This window comes from Mauremys reevesii, linkage group 21 (assembly GCF_016161935.1).
Source record: "Mauremys reevesii isolate NIE-2019 linkage group 21, ASM1616193v1, whole genome shotgun sequence".
Classification (NCBI taxonomy): domain Eukaryota; kingdom Metazoa; phylum Chordata; order Testudines; family Geoemydidae; genus Mauremys; species Mauremys reevesii.
The window spans coordinates 4823797-4841084 of record NC_052643.1 but is presented as its reverse complement, the minus strand read 5'-3'; the positions used below and the strand labels follow the sequence as shown (position 1 = coordinate 4841084).

The window sequence follows — 17288 nt, the reverse complement described above, 5'->3', positions numbered from 1 at the left end:
GCTCATCTCACTTCTAGCTAATATGGCTCTAATTACATTTGAAAGTAACAGCTCGGAACTTTATTCCCATTGGTGCCTTATAAACCAGGCTTTAACCCTTCACAGTTCACCTTCAAAATACACCATTACGATGCGGGGGGACGTTGATGAGATCTAGCGAGATGCCCCAAATCTCCCCGTAGTTCAGAGACTAGTGGAGGAGTTGGCCTCCATCTTCACCAGGAACGTCTCCCAGCGTTACCCTCACATCCGCATACTGGATCTCTTCAGATCTGATGCCACACAGGAGCAACTGGCTGTGATTCTCTGGCCTGGGTTAAACCACAGGTCAGAGGAGAAGATCTTAGAATTTCTGAATCATACATGTCCCGTGAGTTATACGGCCCCACTACAGCAGATCCCCGAACACCTATGGACTGTACTCTGAGCCTCTTCAGAGCCCCCGGACGCAAGACTCAAACACCAGGTGCATAGCAGCACCACAGGACTAGAACAGAGGATGTAACTGCAGCAGAGGGGTGCAGCCGGATCACCTAGGCTGGATTATGACATTCTGAGGCCCTAAGCTATGTCAGGTGTAAGACATACCATTAAAAAAAAAGGAATCTATTATTATTTTCACAGAAAGGATATTGACTATATAAACATGAAAGCTTTCTATCTGCATATACGCACAGGCAAAATTTGTGAAGGTTCCCGAAACTGATGGAGGGAAACCAAGACAAATTTATCCTCCTCAAGATCCCACTCGACCCAAGTCCATAAGAGGATCGCCTGCAAACTCAATCACGTGAAGCACGGCTAGCGCATGGCGCAGAAAGCGGCGTGCGCAGCAAAACACACAACTGTCCGTATGTACAGATCAGAAGAACGAACCCACGAACACTTAAGAAAACAAAGGAAAACAGGAGCAAAGGCACCGTACGACTGTGCGTCTGGACCGTAAACAAAAGATGGCGGCCTTCCAGCTATTACCAGCCAAGGGGGACTCTATATGTGACATCAATCCTAGGACGAGTCCCATATGCATATGAGCTTGGCAGGATTGCCTCATGACACTTCCGTCTCCTGCCTCACATTTTTCCCAATTTTATCAGCAGTGCGATTTATTTATTTATTGAAATAAGTTATGGAGGCGCGGTCAGAATTTTACCAGTAGCAGCTGGCCAACAAAAGCCTGCCTTAGGAGACTGATCGCAGACTTACTCATAGAAATACTAATTTTACAAGTGCGATTATCATTTTTTTCCTCAGCCCTGACCTCCCGTCTGTCTATAATGAACAATTAGTGACGGGTAAGGGTATTTGTGTAGCCAGATGTGTATATTTGTCATATTTGAATGAAAATGTCTATATTTAGAGAGAATCTTCTTTTTCCCATATCTCCTTTATCAGCCAACGTTGAGAACATTTGAAATGGAGTCAGATTTTTCTTTTTTTAGAGGCCCCTCATACTGCAAGGCCCTAAGCTACAGCTTAGTTATCTTATGCCTTAATCCAGCCTTGCAGATTGCCCAGGTAAAAGCTTCATTTCAGAAGGCGCCCCCCTTTACAAGGCAACACCCCCCTTTTCTCAGCCACACGTAGCTCCACCAAGGGCTCCAGGGAATGAAAACTCCCAAGAGAAACTCAACTTGCCAGGGTCCTGACTTGGAGAGAGAACAGAGAGTGGGGATGCACGTGCGGGCTGCTGGGCAGGCACCGAACCAGGAGTCAAGAGTCCTGGCTCTGCCACTGACCCGATCCATGACCTTCAGCAGGTCACCTCCCCTGTCTGCGCAGACTGTGAGCTCTTCAGGTCAGGGATCGTCACTCATGTACGTACAGCACCAGACACGATACAGCCCTGATCTCGGCTGTGGTCTCTAGGCACCACTCTAACATAAATAAAGCTATTAATTGTACAAAGAGATGGTTGAAAATCACTCCCCTCTATCCCCTTTTTCTTCTCCTTACCCCCCAGAACCCCACAAGCCATGTCCCGGCCCCCTCCCTTGCAATTCCTGTTCTGCTGAGTGCTGCAATAGAGATTTAGAGATTTTACCACACTTTCCTCCCAAATCTCTCTGACGTCTGGTACTGGCCGCCAACTGGAGTTTAATCACCTGGTTATTATAGGTCTAGTGCCTGCTTCCAGCTATTGTTCTTATAAATATATGGTTGGCAAGACCAATAGTTCCATGGAAGAGAAGCTTTGCATCTGGTAATTGTCCTTGCACTTTGCTGAGCGCGCTCCGGCCCTCTGTGCTCGTGCAATGAATCCGCATCCCGAACGCGCTGAAAACAAGCCCGTGATTGACGGTTTATTTTAGGAAGGCGCCGAGAAAGCGGGAAGAAGATAATGCAGAGGAGATCATGTGAGCGCCAGTCATTAGTTAAAAACAAACCCCATCAGCGCGGCAAGTGCCTCGGCAAAAAGCAAACAAAAGGGCACAGAGAGCAACTTGGCAAAGGAACAAAACCAGACAGATCAGCTGCATCCTCCCAGCTCCGCTCCCGAGTTCTGCTCGGGTGATTTACAAACCTCCAGGCAAGACTTGCACCGGCACGGTCCTCCCGCCTCCAAAAAGGGGCTCTCGCGTGGACCTGTCCCCTCCACCCCAAACATATTCCTGGGCCTTCTGCACTGAGGCCTTGCTACAGCACTGCTGAAGCCAAGACCAATCTTGTGCCTACCTTTGATATCAAAGCCAAGGAGGTACCCCCTGAATTAATGCCGCACTCTCTCTGCCCAAAACTCTGCATTTAGACCCATCACGGGTGGATGCTCCCATCCTTCCTCACAGGCAAAAGCTACGATTCATTTCCAGTGCTCCTGGGGCTAGAGAGCGGCCGATCTCCATTTGCGTAGGACGCACAGCATTAGGCCGCATGCCCTCTTTCCAGTTTACGTAAGGTGCTACTGTCGCTCTGCCTCAGATAAATTTCAGCTTGTCGAAACTGTCGAAACCTTCTGCCTTTGTAAAGTGGTTCGGATCCATGGAAGAAGAAGGCTTTACAAGTGCTAAGCATTATTATTTCATCCCTTGGCTGGCTTCAGTATAAATTCACAAACCATGGGTTTGCCTAGACTAGGGATACTTCCTGCAGTGTGCGTATAGGAGGGGGCTGTAGAGATGTAGCTACACCCCTACAACCCCCTCCTATACACAACTGCAGCCACACAAACGCCTACCATAGGGCCGCTGCGTTCGCGCTCCCAATTTACAGATGGGAAAACCAAGGCATGAGAGGGGAAGTGATTTGCCCAAGGCCACCTAGCAGATGAGCCAGGAATAGAAGCCAGAGTTTACTTCAGTGCACGATCCACTCGGCCACACTGTGTCCTACCAGCTGTGATGACAAACGGAGGTGGAAATTAATGATCCCTGGGTGTACAATGAAGAAATCCAGGGACTTCTTAGTTTGTAAGCTCTTCTGGGCAGCGACCAAATTGTCCAGCACAATGGATCCCCCCAAGGATCTTAGAGAAACAATGCTAGTCAACTCTCTCACTCTCTCTCTCTCTCTCTCACACACACACACACACTCTTTTTAAAAACATCTCTTCCCGGGCACAACATTGTCCGCACAAGCACTGGCGAAGGGGGAGCAGGTTTAGAACTTCTGTTGTTTCGGGTTTTGCTCTTTAGTGTAATAAAGTTTGCAGAAAGAGCAGGGTGTGCAGTTTTCAACACACTATCGTTTATTACACACACACACACACACACACACTCTGTCTCTCTCTCTGTGTCCCCCCCACATCCCTCCCAAAACTCAGCTTCCCGGCATGTCTGATACCATCCCTACCACGCAGCGCTGCATTCTCTGGCTGCCATCGGCGCATAACGCACCCTTCACCAGCTGCGCTTCTGCTAACCAGCAGCTGGATTTGTGGGGCAGGGCACTGCAGAACAGCTAGATCTGTGCAGTCTCAGGATACCCCTCACCCTCGACTTCAAATCCATCATTGTTAATCGACTCGCGGAGCACAGCTCATAAGCCTCACAAAGCACTTCAGAGGATTAAGCTACAAACACATGGTGCAGAGAGCACTTTCACCTGGCTGGGGGATGCTGCTGCTGCTGCCGGGGCAGAGCTCAGCAGCTGGCTAACAGTGCAGGGCCATGTCACGCAGCAGTTTGACATCTGTTTGGGGGAAGGAGGGTTTTGAGGACTGCGTTGGAATTGCAAGCGATCACTTCAAGAGCAGGGCGGGGGAGGTTTCTAGGTGTCTTTGTAGCAAAGAGCATGAACAGAGTCACTGGAAAGTGCCTGATTAAAGTGGAGTGGAGGGAAAAAATGAGTTGTCAGCTTTGCTGACTTTAGGAGCAGCCTGCTTTGTCTCTCTCTGGCTTCTTGTGTGTTATTGTTCTGAATTCTCAGAAATAAAGTTGAGTTACATTGCAACTGTCCAGCAAGAGTATTTATATTTTTTATCTAATTTCTCTTTATGCCATGAAACATAAAAAAAACTGGTGAGGAGGATGGGATTATAAAAAACAACAATGGGCAAGGATGGTGTCCCTAGCCTCTGTTTGCTCGGAATGGGTGACAGGGGATGGATCACTGGATGATTGCCTATTCCGTTCATTCCCTCTGGGGCACCTGGCATTGGCCACTGTCGGTAGACAGGACACTGGGCTAGATGAACCTTTGGTCTGCCCAGTGTGGCCGTTCTTATGTAAAAGAGAAAACAGGCTGCCCTGGAGACGCAGCGTCAGTGATAGTTTGCAATTCCAGGCCAGTCCTCAATACAACACGGGGACAAGCAACTGGACCCTGGGAAGAGTGAGTCAATAAACAGGCTAGACTGCTACGTATTCCTATGAAGACTGAGCCGTGTACTTAGAGCACTAGCCTAGGTATTGGGAGGCAGGGGTGCCAGTCCCTGCTCTGCCACAGACCTAGTGTGTGAGTTTAGGCATGTCACTTAGGCCCCAGCTCCCCATCTGAGGTAATCTGAGAGCAGGGGGAGGGATAGCTCAGCGGTTTGAGCATTGGCCTGCTAAACCCAGGGGTTGTGAGTTCAATTCTTGAGGGGGCCATTTAGGGATCTGGGGCAAAAATCTGTCTGGGGATTGGTCCTGCTTTGAGCAGGGGGGTTGGACTAGATGACCTTGAGGTCCCTTCCAACCCTGATGTTTTATGAACTCTGATGTTTCAAGCTTTCTGGATAGTTGTGGAAACATTTCTAGTCTGAATACTCAAAGAGACATATCCATGGCTGGATTGGCAACATTCTGCCCTGGTCTACACTAAGCGAAACTATGAACTACTAACTACTACTACCTACCACTTACCGTCAACTCGTCCGAACTCCGCGGCTCTCAGGTCGACTCTCCGACTCTCCTCCTGCGGTGGAGTACGGGAGTCGAACTAAGCGCTTCGGGGTTGAACTATTGCGTTCTAGATCAGGCGATCGATCGAACTAACTCACGCGAACGAAACCCGCGTCGACCGTCCCGGTAAGTGTAAATGTACCCTCTCTCTTCCCACCAGCAGTTTTGCAAACCAACATGATTCTGTATGAATATTTTATACTGGGGAAACCCTTTCCCTCCATATCTGCATGGTGAGTTAGAGGTTTCTATTGGCATGAATCTTCAGAGCTGGGGGAGACAGCACATTTCCCCAGTGCTACATCTACACAGAAGCTCCACCTTGCCTGACTACCTAGCTGCAGTGCAGGATGCAAACACCAGGGAGATGGTCACCAAACACAGAAATGGGAACCAGGAATTAGGCACAAAGCTGGGGACATCTGGGAGGTTCACACCAAGGGATGGGGGTGGGAGAGCGACCAGCACAACAGAGGAGACACAGAAACAAGGAGGAACTTCCTATCCCCGTGTCCAAAATACGAGGCGTTTCCTCCGAGTGCTAAAAGACTTTCCATTCAAGGCAATGAGGAAACGCTGGGCCTACCCCTAGGAGAAGGGAGTCGAGAGAGAGACACACACACACGCTAGGCACTGCAGCAACCTGCCACCAATTCAGAAGTGGCCAGCGTATGACAAACGGTCACGGGAGAAAGCCCCCCAAATGATACAGAGAAGCCGTAGCTCAAGCAGATGCTCAATGGACTGTAACCACTTCTGACAGGGACCCGATGGCTCTGGCCCCCTTCTCCACTTTGGGAGCACACAGATAGATTGTCACACCAAGGAAGATATTCAAATGTGAACATTTGTCAACTGGAGGCAGAGAGTGTCCTCAGTGACTGACAAGGGGAGTTGTTTGAGGAAAGAGGAGGTAGAAAAGGGGGCACACGTCAATGGGAGATTATGGAGCAAGGCATGCAGGGAAGGGAGGGTGCTTTCTCTGCACACACACACAAACACACTCCTTGCAACATCTCACCCCGGGGAAAATCCTTTTTAAATAAGGTGGTTGCAGATCAAGATAAGGAATCGCAGAAGAGAAATATTCTGGCTCGGCCGCTACAGACGCACACGGATAGTCCTGGGGCTAGGAACAGCATGAATGGCTCGTACAAGCGAATTGGAGATAGTAGAATCTCAGGGTTGGAAGGGACCTTGGGAGGTATCTAGTCCAACCCCCTGCTCAAAGCAGGACCAAACCCAACTAAATCATCCCAGCCAGGGCTCTGTCAAGCCTGACCTTAAAAACCGCTAAGGAAGGAGATTCCACTACCTCCCTAGGGAACCCATTCCAGTGCTTCACCACCTTCCTAGTGAAAAAGTTTTTCCTAATATCCAACCTAAACCTCCCCCTCTGCAACTTGAGACCATTGCTCCTTGTTCTGTCATCTGCTACCACTGAGAACAGTCTAGATCCATCCTCTTTGGAACCCCCTTTCAGGTAGTTGAAAGCAGCTATCAAATCCCCCCTCGTTCTTCTCTTCTGCAGACTAAACAATCCCAGTTCCCTCAGCCTCTCCTCAGAAGTCATGTGCTCCAGCCCCCTAATCATTTTTGTTGCCCTCCGTTGGACTTTTTCCAATGTTTCCACATCCTTCTTGTAGTGTGGGACCCAAAACTGGACACTACTCCAGATGAGGCCTCACCAATGTCGAATAGATGGGAATGATCATGCCCCTCAATCTGCTGGCAATGCCCCAACTTATAAAGCCCCAAATGCCGCTAGCCTTCTTGGCAACAGGAGCACCCTGTTGACTCATATCCAGCTTCTCATCCACTGTAACCCCTAAGTCCTTTTCTGCAGAACTGCTGCCCAGCCATTCGGTCCCTAGTCTGTAGGGGTGCATGGGATTCTTCCTTTCTAAATACAGGACTCTGCACTTGTCCTTGTTGAACCTCATCAGATTTCTTTTGGCCCAATCCTCTACTTTGTCTAGGTCCCTCTGTATCCTGTCCCTACCCTCCAATGTATCTACCACTCCTCCAAGTTTAGTGTCATCTGCAAACTTGCTGAGCATGCAGTCCACGCCATCTGCCAAATCATTAATGAAAATATTGATTAAAACCGGCCCCAGGACCGACCCTTGGGGCACTCCACTTGATACCGACTAGACATGGAGCCATTGATCACTACCCGTTGAGCCCGACGATCTAGCCAGTTTTCTATCCACCTTATAGTCCATTCATCCAGCCCATGCTTCTTTCAGTGCACAGTGTATGTTCACAGTGCTGTGTATCCCCACTCGGCCATCTCAGCCTGCTGCCTTTGGAAAGCAGAGGCAGGGCTGGGACCCAGCACTGCCCCATTGCCTGCTTTCATCCTAGAAATGCCTCTGTGCTATCTGAGAATGGCCACACACTCTCAGGTTACTCCAGGCTTGTAAGCATCCAGCCAGCTGGTGCCAGAGGGTGGCATCAGGATGGCAGAGAAGTCTAGGCTGGATTGCCCCATCCCATGAGGAACCTTGCGGAGTTCCCCGCCAAGGAGGTATGTGTGGAGGAGGTCTCCTGACTCCATGGGACAGGGGATCATTTGGGAAGGCTCCCTACCCCCGCCAAGAACTGCCAGTACAGGAGCTGCCCTGCCTGAGTACACTTCCCAGAGGCTGCACTGGCCCCGCTCCTCTCTTTGCAGCACAGCTGCTGTTGGCAGAGACTCTCTGCAGCTGTTCGGTAGCAGCCATAGTACTTTAAGAGGCTGCTGAGCCAGTACCTTCTCCTTGGTTCCACTGACCCAGCCCCAGCCTGCATTGGAGAGCTGAAATCTGGCCCTTTAAAGTACAGACAGCCAGGCCCGTCTCAGATCTTTCTGCAGGACTTGACTGGATTAACCAGCATGGATGGCAAAAATCTCTTCCTCCCGCACCAAACCCTTCAGTACACAATGGAAATGGCAGGACTCTAAGGATCCAGGAGAGCTTCCTTGACCTTCTCAGAGACACGTCCCTCCTGCAGGATTAACCTCTCGTGTGCCAGGCTGTCAGGGCTAGAAAGCCTTTGCCCCCAAGACAAAGGCCCGGGAACCCGCAAAGCCTGTTCATAGGTTGCCCAGCTTTGGTCCTGCAGGACCAGCTGCTGTGGAGTTGGGGCCGAGCTTACAGACACTCTTACCTAACAGGAATGAAGGGAGAGCAGGGGACAGTGGGAGCTCAGGATCAAGAGGGCATCTACACAGCAAGTCTGGTAGAAGCTGCACGACCTCCAGAGCAGAGTATGTGGAGGGGGCATGAATGCATGTGAGGAGGGACAGCCTCACTGGAGGTTGGAGAGCCCATTCCCTGGAGAACATGTGATTTCTACCTAGCCCTGTTCGCTAAGTGGACCTGGAGAAAGCGAGGAACCTAGTTTGGTGGGATGTGAGGGGCTCAGCGGGATTTCAAGCTGGGGACAGGCTGCCCCAGTACTGGACATGCACCAGCCTCTAGGCATGTACCGCTGGCCTCTGTACATACAGATCTCTCCCCTACGCCTCTGCCTGCTGCATCACTTCTTGTTAACGAGCAAGCCCACTGGCTACGCGATATATTTTCCTGCCAGACAGCTGCTCCTCTGGGACTACCGGATTCTTCTCCACCCTCACAAACAGAGCTTTTGTCTCTCTCATTAGTCTGGGATTCCTGGCTCCCAAATAAATATAAGCTCAAACGACTGATTCACCATAAATCAGAGCTAGCCACGAGGGGAGGTTTTGTCCAATTTGTTCCTGGCTTCTCTGCATCTTGTGTAGTCATTTCCACGAGTGCAACACAACATCCCGCCCCATCCGAATGGGACCATTTTGCACCTGCTTCGTAAACATTTGCGCTGGTGATTACACAAGATGTAGGTCAGCCATGAACTAAGCTCTCTGGCCCAGATCCTCAAAAGGTATTTAGGATGGAAGTTAGGAGTCTCACTACCTTTCGCGGGCGTTCATGTCTGCAGCTGTCCTGGCCAGAGCGAGGCGACAATCTGAAAATATTTCCCGGGAATGGACAGGACTTTCTGATGTTCAAGTGACCGCCAAAGCAAAGGAGTTTATTGGCAGGAATGTTTGAGGAAACTACATATTGTGAGCCAACCTTGCAGAATATTGGCACAAAGGGAATTTCAGAAGCCTAATAACCTTGTGTTCATCCTGTGAGGGGACACACACACAGCAGGCCTGTCCAAGCTAACCAGCTCAAATGTTGACTATCAAATAGAGTGACTTGCTTGCAAATGATCTATAGGCTGAGAATTATTTGCAGAAATTATAACAGACAAATTAGCCAAAAAAATCACTCTGTTTGGGACCAATTTGCAAACAGAAAAAGAGGAGAGAGTCAATGAATAAGTTGTCGCTAGTGAGTGATTTCCCCAGATCTAGCCCTGACCTTAAAGGTAAAGTGCCACAAGAAAAACGACGCTTTATATCAATGACACTCGGGACTTCAGTGGTTCAGGAGCCAAATGAGTGATCAACATTATCCAAAGAGCCACAGCAGTGTGAATCCATTGTTTCATTTGCTATAGTATGTTAGTCTCACAGCAAAATGACTGACCAAGTATTAGTATATCAACGACAATTGGTTAACACCACAGTAAAAGCATCCTGATTGGTTAATAACTTAGATCGGTTACTAATCAAAATCACCCCGTGTTTTAATATCACGTGCTGCGAAGAGCAGTAGGAGACACATTGAAGAGCCAACAGCAGCTCTCAAGCCTCAGTCTGGTATCCCTAGTTTATATTATCGTGGTGCCTAGAGGCCGACACTGAGGTCAGGGGCCCATTGCGCCTAGGGTGACCAGATGTCCGGCAGAGAAGGGCAACCCCCTGGACGTGGGTCACATGACCCTATCGCCCTGTGGAGCAAGGCGATTCCATAGCCTCCGGCCAGTGGGCCGTAAAGCCCTGCGGATCAGGACATCTCTGTGGACTCCTGCCCTTAGGTCTCACAGCCTGGTAGGGTGACCAGGTGTCCTGATTTTATAGGGACAGTCCCCATTTTTTGAGGGCTGTCTTATACATGTGCCTATTACCCATCACTCCCTGCCCTGATTTTTCACACTTGCTGTCTGGTCACCCTAATTTAAAGGGTGACCAGACAGCAAGTGTGAAAAATCAGGACAGGAGGTGTGTGTGTGTGTGTGTGTGTGTGTGTGTGTGTGTGTGTGTGTGTGTGTAGGGGGTAATAGGAGCCTATATAAGAAAAAGGCCCCAAAGTCAGGACTGTCCCTATAAAATCGGGACATCTGGTCACCCTACCCTAATTGCGCCAGGTGCCGGACACAGACAGCCTCCAGCTGAAATAGACAAGGCAGACAGAGGGGGAGGGGGACACAGGGCACACGGGGGGCAAGTGACTTGCCCCAGGGCCATGCAGTAGGTTGGTATTAGAGCCAGGACTGTGTGCAGAAACACCGAGTTTGCAGCCAGCGTGGGTGTAAGTCTACCCCGCACTAGCCTATCGCACGCTGAGCGTCCGGGCGGACCGGGTTCCCTCGTGCACTTGGAAACGGATTAAAGCACGCAAGGGCACTTCAAGTGTGCAGCAGCAGGGTCCACATGGATACTTAGTGTGGGGTAGATCCACACCCCAGCTCTCCACACCAAGGGCTGGTCTATAGTAGAAAGTTAGCTCAGTCCAGCTACGTCACTCCGAGGTGTGAAAAATTCACACACACCCCAAGACATAGTCAGGCTGACCTAAGCCCCAGTGCAGAGAGCAGTAGGTGGACAGAAGAATTCTTCCGTCAACCTAGGTACCGCCTCCCGGGGAGGTGGATTTAATAGTGACAGGAGGGGTTCTTCTGTCACTGTGGTCAGTGTCTACATCAAGGGTAGGCAACCTATGGCACATGTGCCGAAGGCAGCATGCGGGATGCTTTTCAGTGGCACTCACACTGCCCGGGGCCTGGCCACTGCTCTGGGGGGGGCTCTGCATTTTAATTTTAAATTGAAGCTTCTTAAACATTTTGAAACCTTATTTACTTTACATACAACAATAGTTTAGTTCTATATTATAGATTTATAGAAAGAGACCTTCTAAAAACGTTAAAATGTATCACTGGCACCGAACCCTTAAATCAGAGTGAATAAATGAAGACTCGGCACAGCACTTCTGAAAGGTTGCCGACCCCGGTCTACCCTAAAGCACTACAGCGGTGCCATGCCACTGGAGTGTTTCTAGTGTAGACACACCCTAAGCGTTCATGCAGACAAGCTTGAAGTCTCCTGTAATTTAGTGTCCCACGGGACCACGCTACCTCCTGAAGCGATTAGGGTTTTCTCATGTCCATTGCTTCTCTTTCTGCAGCAGAGATGGCCTCAATGGTTTTCTCTCTCACACACATACACACACACTTTTCTGCTTCCCCTCCCCAGCTTATGAACTCTCATCCTGCTGTCAGAGGATGGTCTGAAGGGCTGCAGCTAATCTCAGTCCCCCCCCCTTCTAACCATTAGACAAGGCTCCCTGCTGCAGCTGTCTATGGTGCACCCTACCACAACCCTTGTGTGCACTGGGGTCACCTTCTCCAGGAAGGAGAATCCTGCACTGACATTTCTGCTGTATCAAGTGGGGCTGGCTGATGTGGCCTGCGGCCTCCAGCCATTCCCCTGAGCCAGGAACCCAGATTGTCAAATTTACTTCACTTGGGAGGCTCCGTTTGGGCTGGAATCCTGGACCAAGAGACCCAGAGGCAACAGAAAGGCTCTTAGGTGGCTTTATCCCCTCAGTGCAGCATGTTTTGTAGCCAGGGCAAACACAATCTGCAAGATCCTTCCCAACGACACCTTTATTTACTATTTGTACTGTGGTAGCACCAAGAAGCCCAATCAGGGATCGGGCCCTGTTGTGCTAGGTGCAGGACAAACATATGACAGAAAGACAGCCCTGCCCCAACCATCTGACAATGTGTCAGAGAAGAGACAGTAGGTGGGTACAGACAGACGGGGGCAGCGCAAACTGGGAGGATTGAGAGCAGCATGACAAACAGCGTTTGCAGCACACCAGTTGCCTAGCTTGGCTGGTTTTTTTTAAAAGCTTGTTGCATCAGAAGAGAGAGGCCCAGCAGTTAGTTCATTAGCCGGACCTGGTTTCGATTCCTAGCTCCACCACGAGCTCCCTGCAAGTCCCTCTAAGCCTCAGTTTCCCCATCTGTCATAAGGGATAACAGCACTTCCCTCCCTCACAGGGCACGGTGAAGTGCTCAGACACCATGAGGCCGGACCTTTCACCAGCGCTAAGATCCCTAAACGATAGCCAAGACGTGCATTTAAAAAGCAGGCCCCGATCCCACGCTCCGCCCCAACCCAATACAAAGCAGGGGCCTAAGAGCCCCTCCCTCGGAGAAGTTACTGGACCCTCGCTGGGCCTGAATCCCTCCTGCCCTGCACCTTTCACAGCTTACAAAGCGAGCATTAAATGGCACTAAATTTGCATTCTCTGCTCACTCCCCTGGAGTTGGGGGAGCCGCATTTAACACCCCCCATCACACTGCTACAAGGGGAGTCCTGCCCTGACTCTGGACTCTGCTGCAGCTCCTAGGCCAGTGCCAACTCTGTGGGCATACAGGGAACACAATGCCCGTGGATCCCCCGAGCAGGGAACCTCCCTAGTGCAAGGGGGGATTCCCTGGAGGCATAAAGCCAGCGACCAGCCCCACACTGCTCCCCCTTAGAGGCCTCGTGGCATGCTGCCCGTGTGGCTGGAGGGGTGTCAGGGCAGGGAGGAGAGGTGGTCAGTCCACACTGGGCAGCTGGGGAGCTCCTTGGAGAGACACTGCAGGTGAGGCAAGTCAGAGCAGCCCCTGGGCCCGGTCTATGTTATGCCAGGGTCTGCGCAAGTTCCTGGCAGCCTCCAGAACCCAGGAAGTGCCAAGATGGCACAGAGCCACCCCTGTGCTGAGCCAAGCAAATGGACTTCGAGCAAAGAAGAAACAGCCCCTGTATGTCAATCGCTAGGCTGGGTGGAAAGCAAGTACCCCGCTCCCAGGAACACTCGGATGCTGCAGCTGACAGCAGCCTTCCTGGCGGGTGGAAAGCACAGCACAAAAGAAACCCCACAGGCCCCTTTCTTTCTTTCTTGCCCTAGTGTTCTCGGGCGCTTTCCAACCCCCGAGAAGGCACAACTCCGCTCTCCTGGCCAGGTTCTGACGGCCTTCCCTTCCCTTCCCCTCTCCCGAGTGCTGATCAGACTGCAGCCACCCGAGCCCAGACTGCAGGTGACTTCCATGAAAGCTGGAGAAGGGGGCGAGATCACTCGTGGCGTGAGAACTGGGTCACTGGCCGCAGCTGGGGAAAGGCCGTTGGAGGATAAAAGATCAAACCAGACACCAGGGCAAAATGAACTCAGCACTGAGCAAAGAAACCTGCTTCCCCGTCTCTGGGGCCAAGCGGCGTTAAAGGGAGGCCCTGCTGTGACAGCTGAAGGGGCCTTCTGAGGGCAGACCCTCCAGGGTAGGTTGGGACAAGGAGGAAGAGGCCAGGTGAGGCCGTTGAACCACAGCTAAGAAAGCTGGAGAAGTGGCAGGGAGGAATGGGGCTCCCCTCCCCCTGCCATGCCCAGTGCCCGGTGAAGGGTTGGGACGCGAGGCTGCGTTTCCCAGGATAGGCGCCTCATCTAGTGCCGCTGGATGTGCGGGGCACGACCTCCCTTCGCCCCCGCACAGCTGGGCCCGCTGGGTATTAGCGATTAGCTCCGACACTCCTGGCTTCCTTCCCCAGCTCCCAAGAGCTCGGTAGCTTCAAAGCTTGACGCTGCTCCAGTAAAACCCTTCACCCACCTAACCCAGAACCAACCCGGCTGCACCCACCGCTGCAAACGTGCTGGGCAACACGGGTCAAACGCTCCCCCAGCCACCGGGCAGCCAGGAGATCCCAGCCACCCTCCTGCCCCAGGGCCACCTGCCGGGCCCAGCCAGGTGTGTCCCCACTTGGACCGGGTGAGGTATCCCAGGCTGGCCAGACTCTGGGAAAGGATCCTCCCTATCGACACCGGGCAGCCCAGGTAACAGGCAGCCTCTGGCACAGCCAGGCGTGGGCCAGGGATGGGCACCGCGCCTGGGATGCGATGGCAGCGGGCGGGGAGCACTGGGATGCGCTGCGCTGGAGACATGAAACACTTTCCTGGCTATTAAACTTTCACCATCCCGGGGCCTACTTGAAAGGAGAAGGTCCCAGCCCAGCCGGTTTCCATTATTCAAACCGCAGAACAAAGCCGCCGGCCCGGCCCCGAGAGAGGCGCAGCCCGGGGCTGGGGGGGGGCCGAGTTGCTTGGGGGGCCCGCAGGAGTTTGCAAACTTAGCCCGGCTGGCTGGGAGCCCGCGCGAGAAGCGGCCTCCGCCGGCTGCCAAGGGCGCCCCCTGTCGGATCCGGGGAGCATCGCCGCAGCCGGTGTCCCCCAGGAGCGCATCTCCGGCAGGACCGGGGGCGCTCAGCGGGTGGCTCCTCCCAGGCCACCCCCTGCGGGCAGAGACACGCCGGGGAGAGCAGCACCGAGCCAGCAAGGCCCCAGCTCCCGCCTAGCGCCCTGCCAGGGCCCCCAGAGACATCCCCGGGCCGGGCCCGGCCGCCCCGGGCAGGGGACACGAGCGCGTTCTCTGTTCCACGGACCGGGCGTTTCCACGGAGTCCGGACCCGCATCGCAGCGGCCGCTCCAGGGGGAGCGGCCGGGTCCCCCCCAGCTGTGCCGACTGGCGGCTCCGAGAGGGATGCGATTAGTTTGCAGCTGGAGTCGCTGCTGTCCCCTCTCGCCTCTGCCCCGATGGCCGGGCCGGAACCCAGCGCCCTGCATCTGGGTGTATGGGGGGGGGGGTCTGCTTCCCTGCTACCAGGACAGCCCCCCACACACACACACTCTCCCGGGGCAGGGGTGCCCTGGGTGGCGCACGCGGGAGGTTGCAATGCGATCGCGGGGACATTTGCAAACACCCCGGCCCCAGCGCAGGGCTGGTTTGTTTAAACACCACCCCGACCGAGCAGGGGGGCGGGGAAAGGGGCATTGAGCAAATCAGCCCCCTGACCCCAAATTAGCCTCTGCCCAGCCGCAGAGGAGGAGGAAGCAGCGTGGCCGGGCAGCTGAGCCCCAAAGGGCTGGTTCAGATTTAAGAGCCTCTTGCCCTGGGCTGACACCGTGTCCGGGCAGTGCCCCCCCGCGCTGCGCCTTCTAGACGGAAAGGAAAAGGGGGGGGGGAAGGGTCGGAGGGCAGCGGATTGCAGGGGATGGGGACGCTGCTGCCAGTCTCAGACCACCAGCTCCGGCGCACTTGCCCGCCCGCCCCCAGGCCAAGCCTTTGTGCTCCCCTCCCTTTAAACCGAACTCAGTCCGGATAGGCGTGTAAACCTCCAGCGAACTAACAGGTGCAGCTCCGGAGTAGGGACTCTTGCAGGCGCAGAAAGCCAGCAGCCCGCCTGCCCGGGGTTCCCTCCTCTGACCTGAGCTCTCCGCCCCCCCCCCAATTTGTAAATCACTCCGGCGGGTTTGCCCAGGACTAACCCCGGCCTCCTGCTCATCAGCCGCAATCGGTGGGTGATTATTTGTAACTAGCGCCGCACAATGCGCCGTGATTGTCGCTCCGCTCCCCACCGGGGAGCGACTGGCAGCGCCAGAGACCTTCCTTCCGCAGCCACCAGCCGAAGGGGAAGGATGGGGCTGGCATGAAACACCCCCCCCCGCCGCCCCAAAACCCCCCCGAAACAGCCCCCCGCCCCAAAAACAGCACCCCAACACCCACGAAACAGCCCCCGCCCCCAAATCCCCACGAAACCCCTGCAGCCCCCTTGCACCCCCCAGCCCCCCACGAAACCAGAACCCGGCTCGCCCCAAGCGAAGCGCTGCCCGGAGACTCTCCAGGAAAGTATCCCAGAGCCACAGCAGGCGCGTTACAAAATCCAACCGGGGCCCCGATCCTCAACTGGAGCCCAACACTTCGTGCCGCTTTGATTGGAGCCGCGCTGATTTACACCAGCTGGGGAGCCGCCCCCCTCCCCCCCGGGGCCTTTTCATTCCTTCAGGGGCTAGACTCAAAGCCCCCAAAGCGGGGGGGGGGGGGTCACTCACCCAGCGCCGCGTCCAGGAGGTCCCAGAGTACAAAGCAAAGGCGCAGGTAGTTCATCGTTCGCATGTTGTCCCCCGGAATAACAACTCCATCGGGTTCACACGCGCCCCAGCCGGCCGCGGGGCGATCCGGAGCGGGGCACGGGAGGGTCGGGGGCGACGGGACAGCGGCGGGGGTCGAACATCGCTGCCCGCGGGAGTCCGGGGCGGAGGAAGAGGCAGGAGGAGGGGATCGGGATCGGGGGGGCAGAGCCCGAATCGAGCAGGAGACGCTGCACCTGGGCGGCGCGTCCGCCTCCCTCCCTCTCTCCTTGCGCGCAGGCTGCCCGAGGAATCCAAATCAGCTGCCGGAGTTCGGGCTGAAACCTGCGCGCCTGCCCCGCCCGCTCCCTCCCCGGCGCACAGACTCGGCTCTAAGCCTGCCCGGCCTTTAAGCCGATTTATTGCAGCAAGAGAGACGCGGCAGAGATCGCTCCCCCCTTTCCCCGCGTCCCCCACCCTCGGCTGCTTGTTTTAGCTTCTTAACCCTTTCCCGGCTGGCAAAAATACAGCCCCACACACACACACACACTCAGCCTCCCCGCTTAGCGCCTGGGGCTGGCACGGGCAGGGCGCGCCCCTGGAGAGACCCAACGCGCAGTGAAAGTTGTGCCAGCAGCTTCCATTCGAATCCCCTTCTTTGCAGGCTTGGAAAATAAATACCCCCCCCCCGCCCCGCCCCGCCCCGCTCCGCTAAGAGACCCGAAGTCCTCAATGCAGCGGTTCAACTGCCCCTTTGAGTCGAAGTTATAAACTGGGTCTGTGCGCAGCAACCCACTGGGGTTTCTTAAGGGGGGGCTTGCCCTGCGCTCCCCTGCCTTCTGCAAGGACCCCAGGACTTTATTCTAGAAAAAAAGACTGT

The 17288-nt window shown here is 54.0% G+C and overlaps 1 protein-coding gene across 2 annotated transcripts in view; it reads right to left on the bottom strand.

Moving 5' to 3' along the window:
• The window catches only part of IGSF21 (immunoglobin superfamily member 21), a 256335-nt gene extending 239298 nt beyond the window's left edge, over positions 1–17037 (bottom strand). Inside the window, exon 1 of one of the 2 annotated variants that reach the window (XM_039509529.1) lies at positions 16957–17037. Coding sequence is in view for 1 of the 2 variants with exons in the window: in XM_039509528.1 (XP_039365462.1) it covers positions 16391–16454 (64 nt within the window). In the remaining variant the exon portion in view is untranslated. Of the gene's footprint in view, positions 1–16390; positions 16769–16956 lie in introns of those variants that run through there. The other variant, XM_039509528.1, reaches the window with a different exon arrangement.
• Positions 17038–17288: the final 251 nt, after the last annotated feature.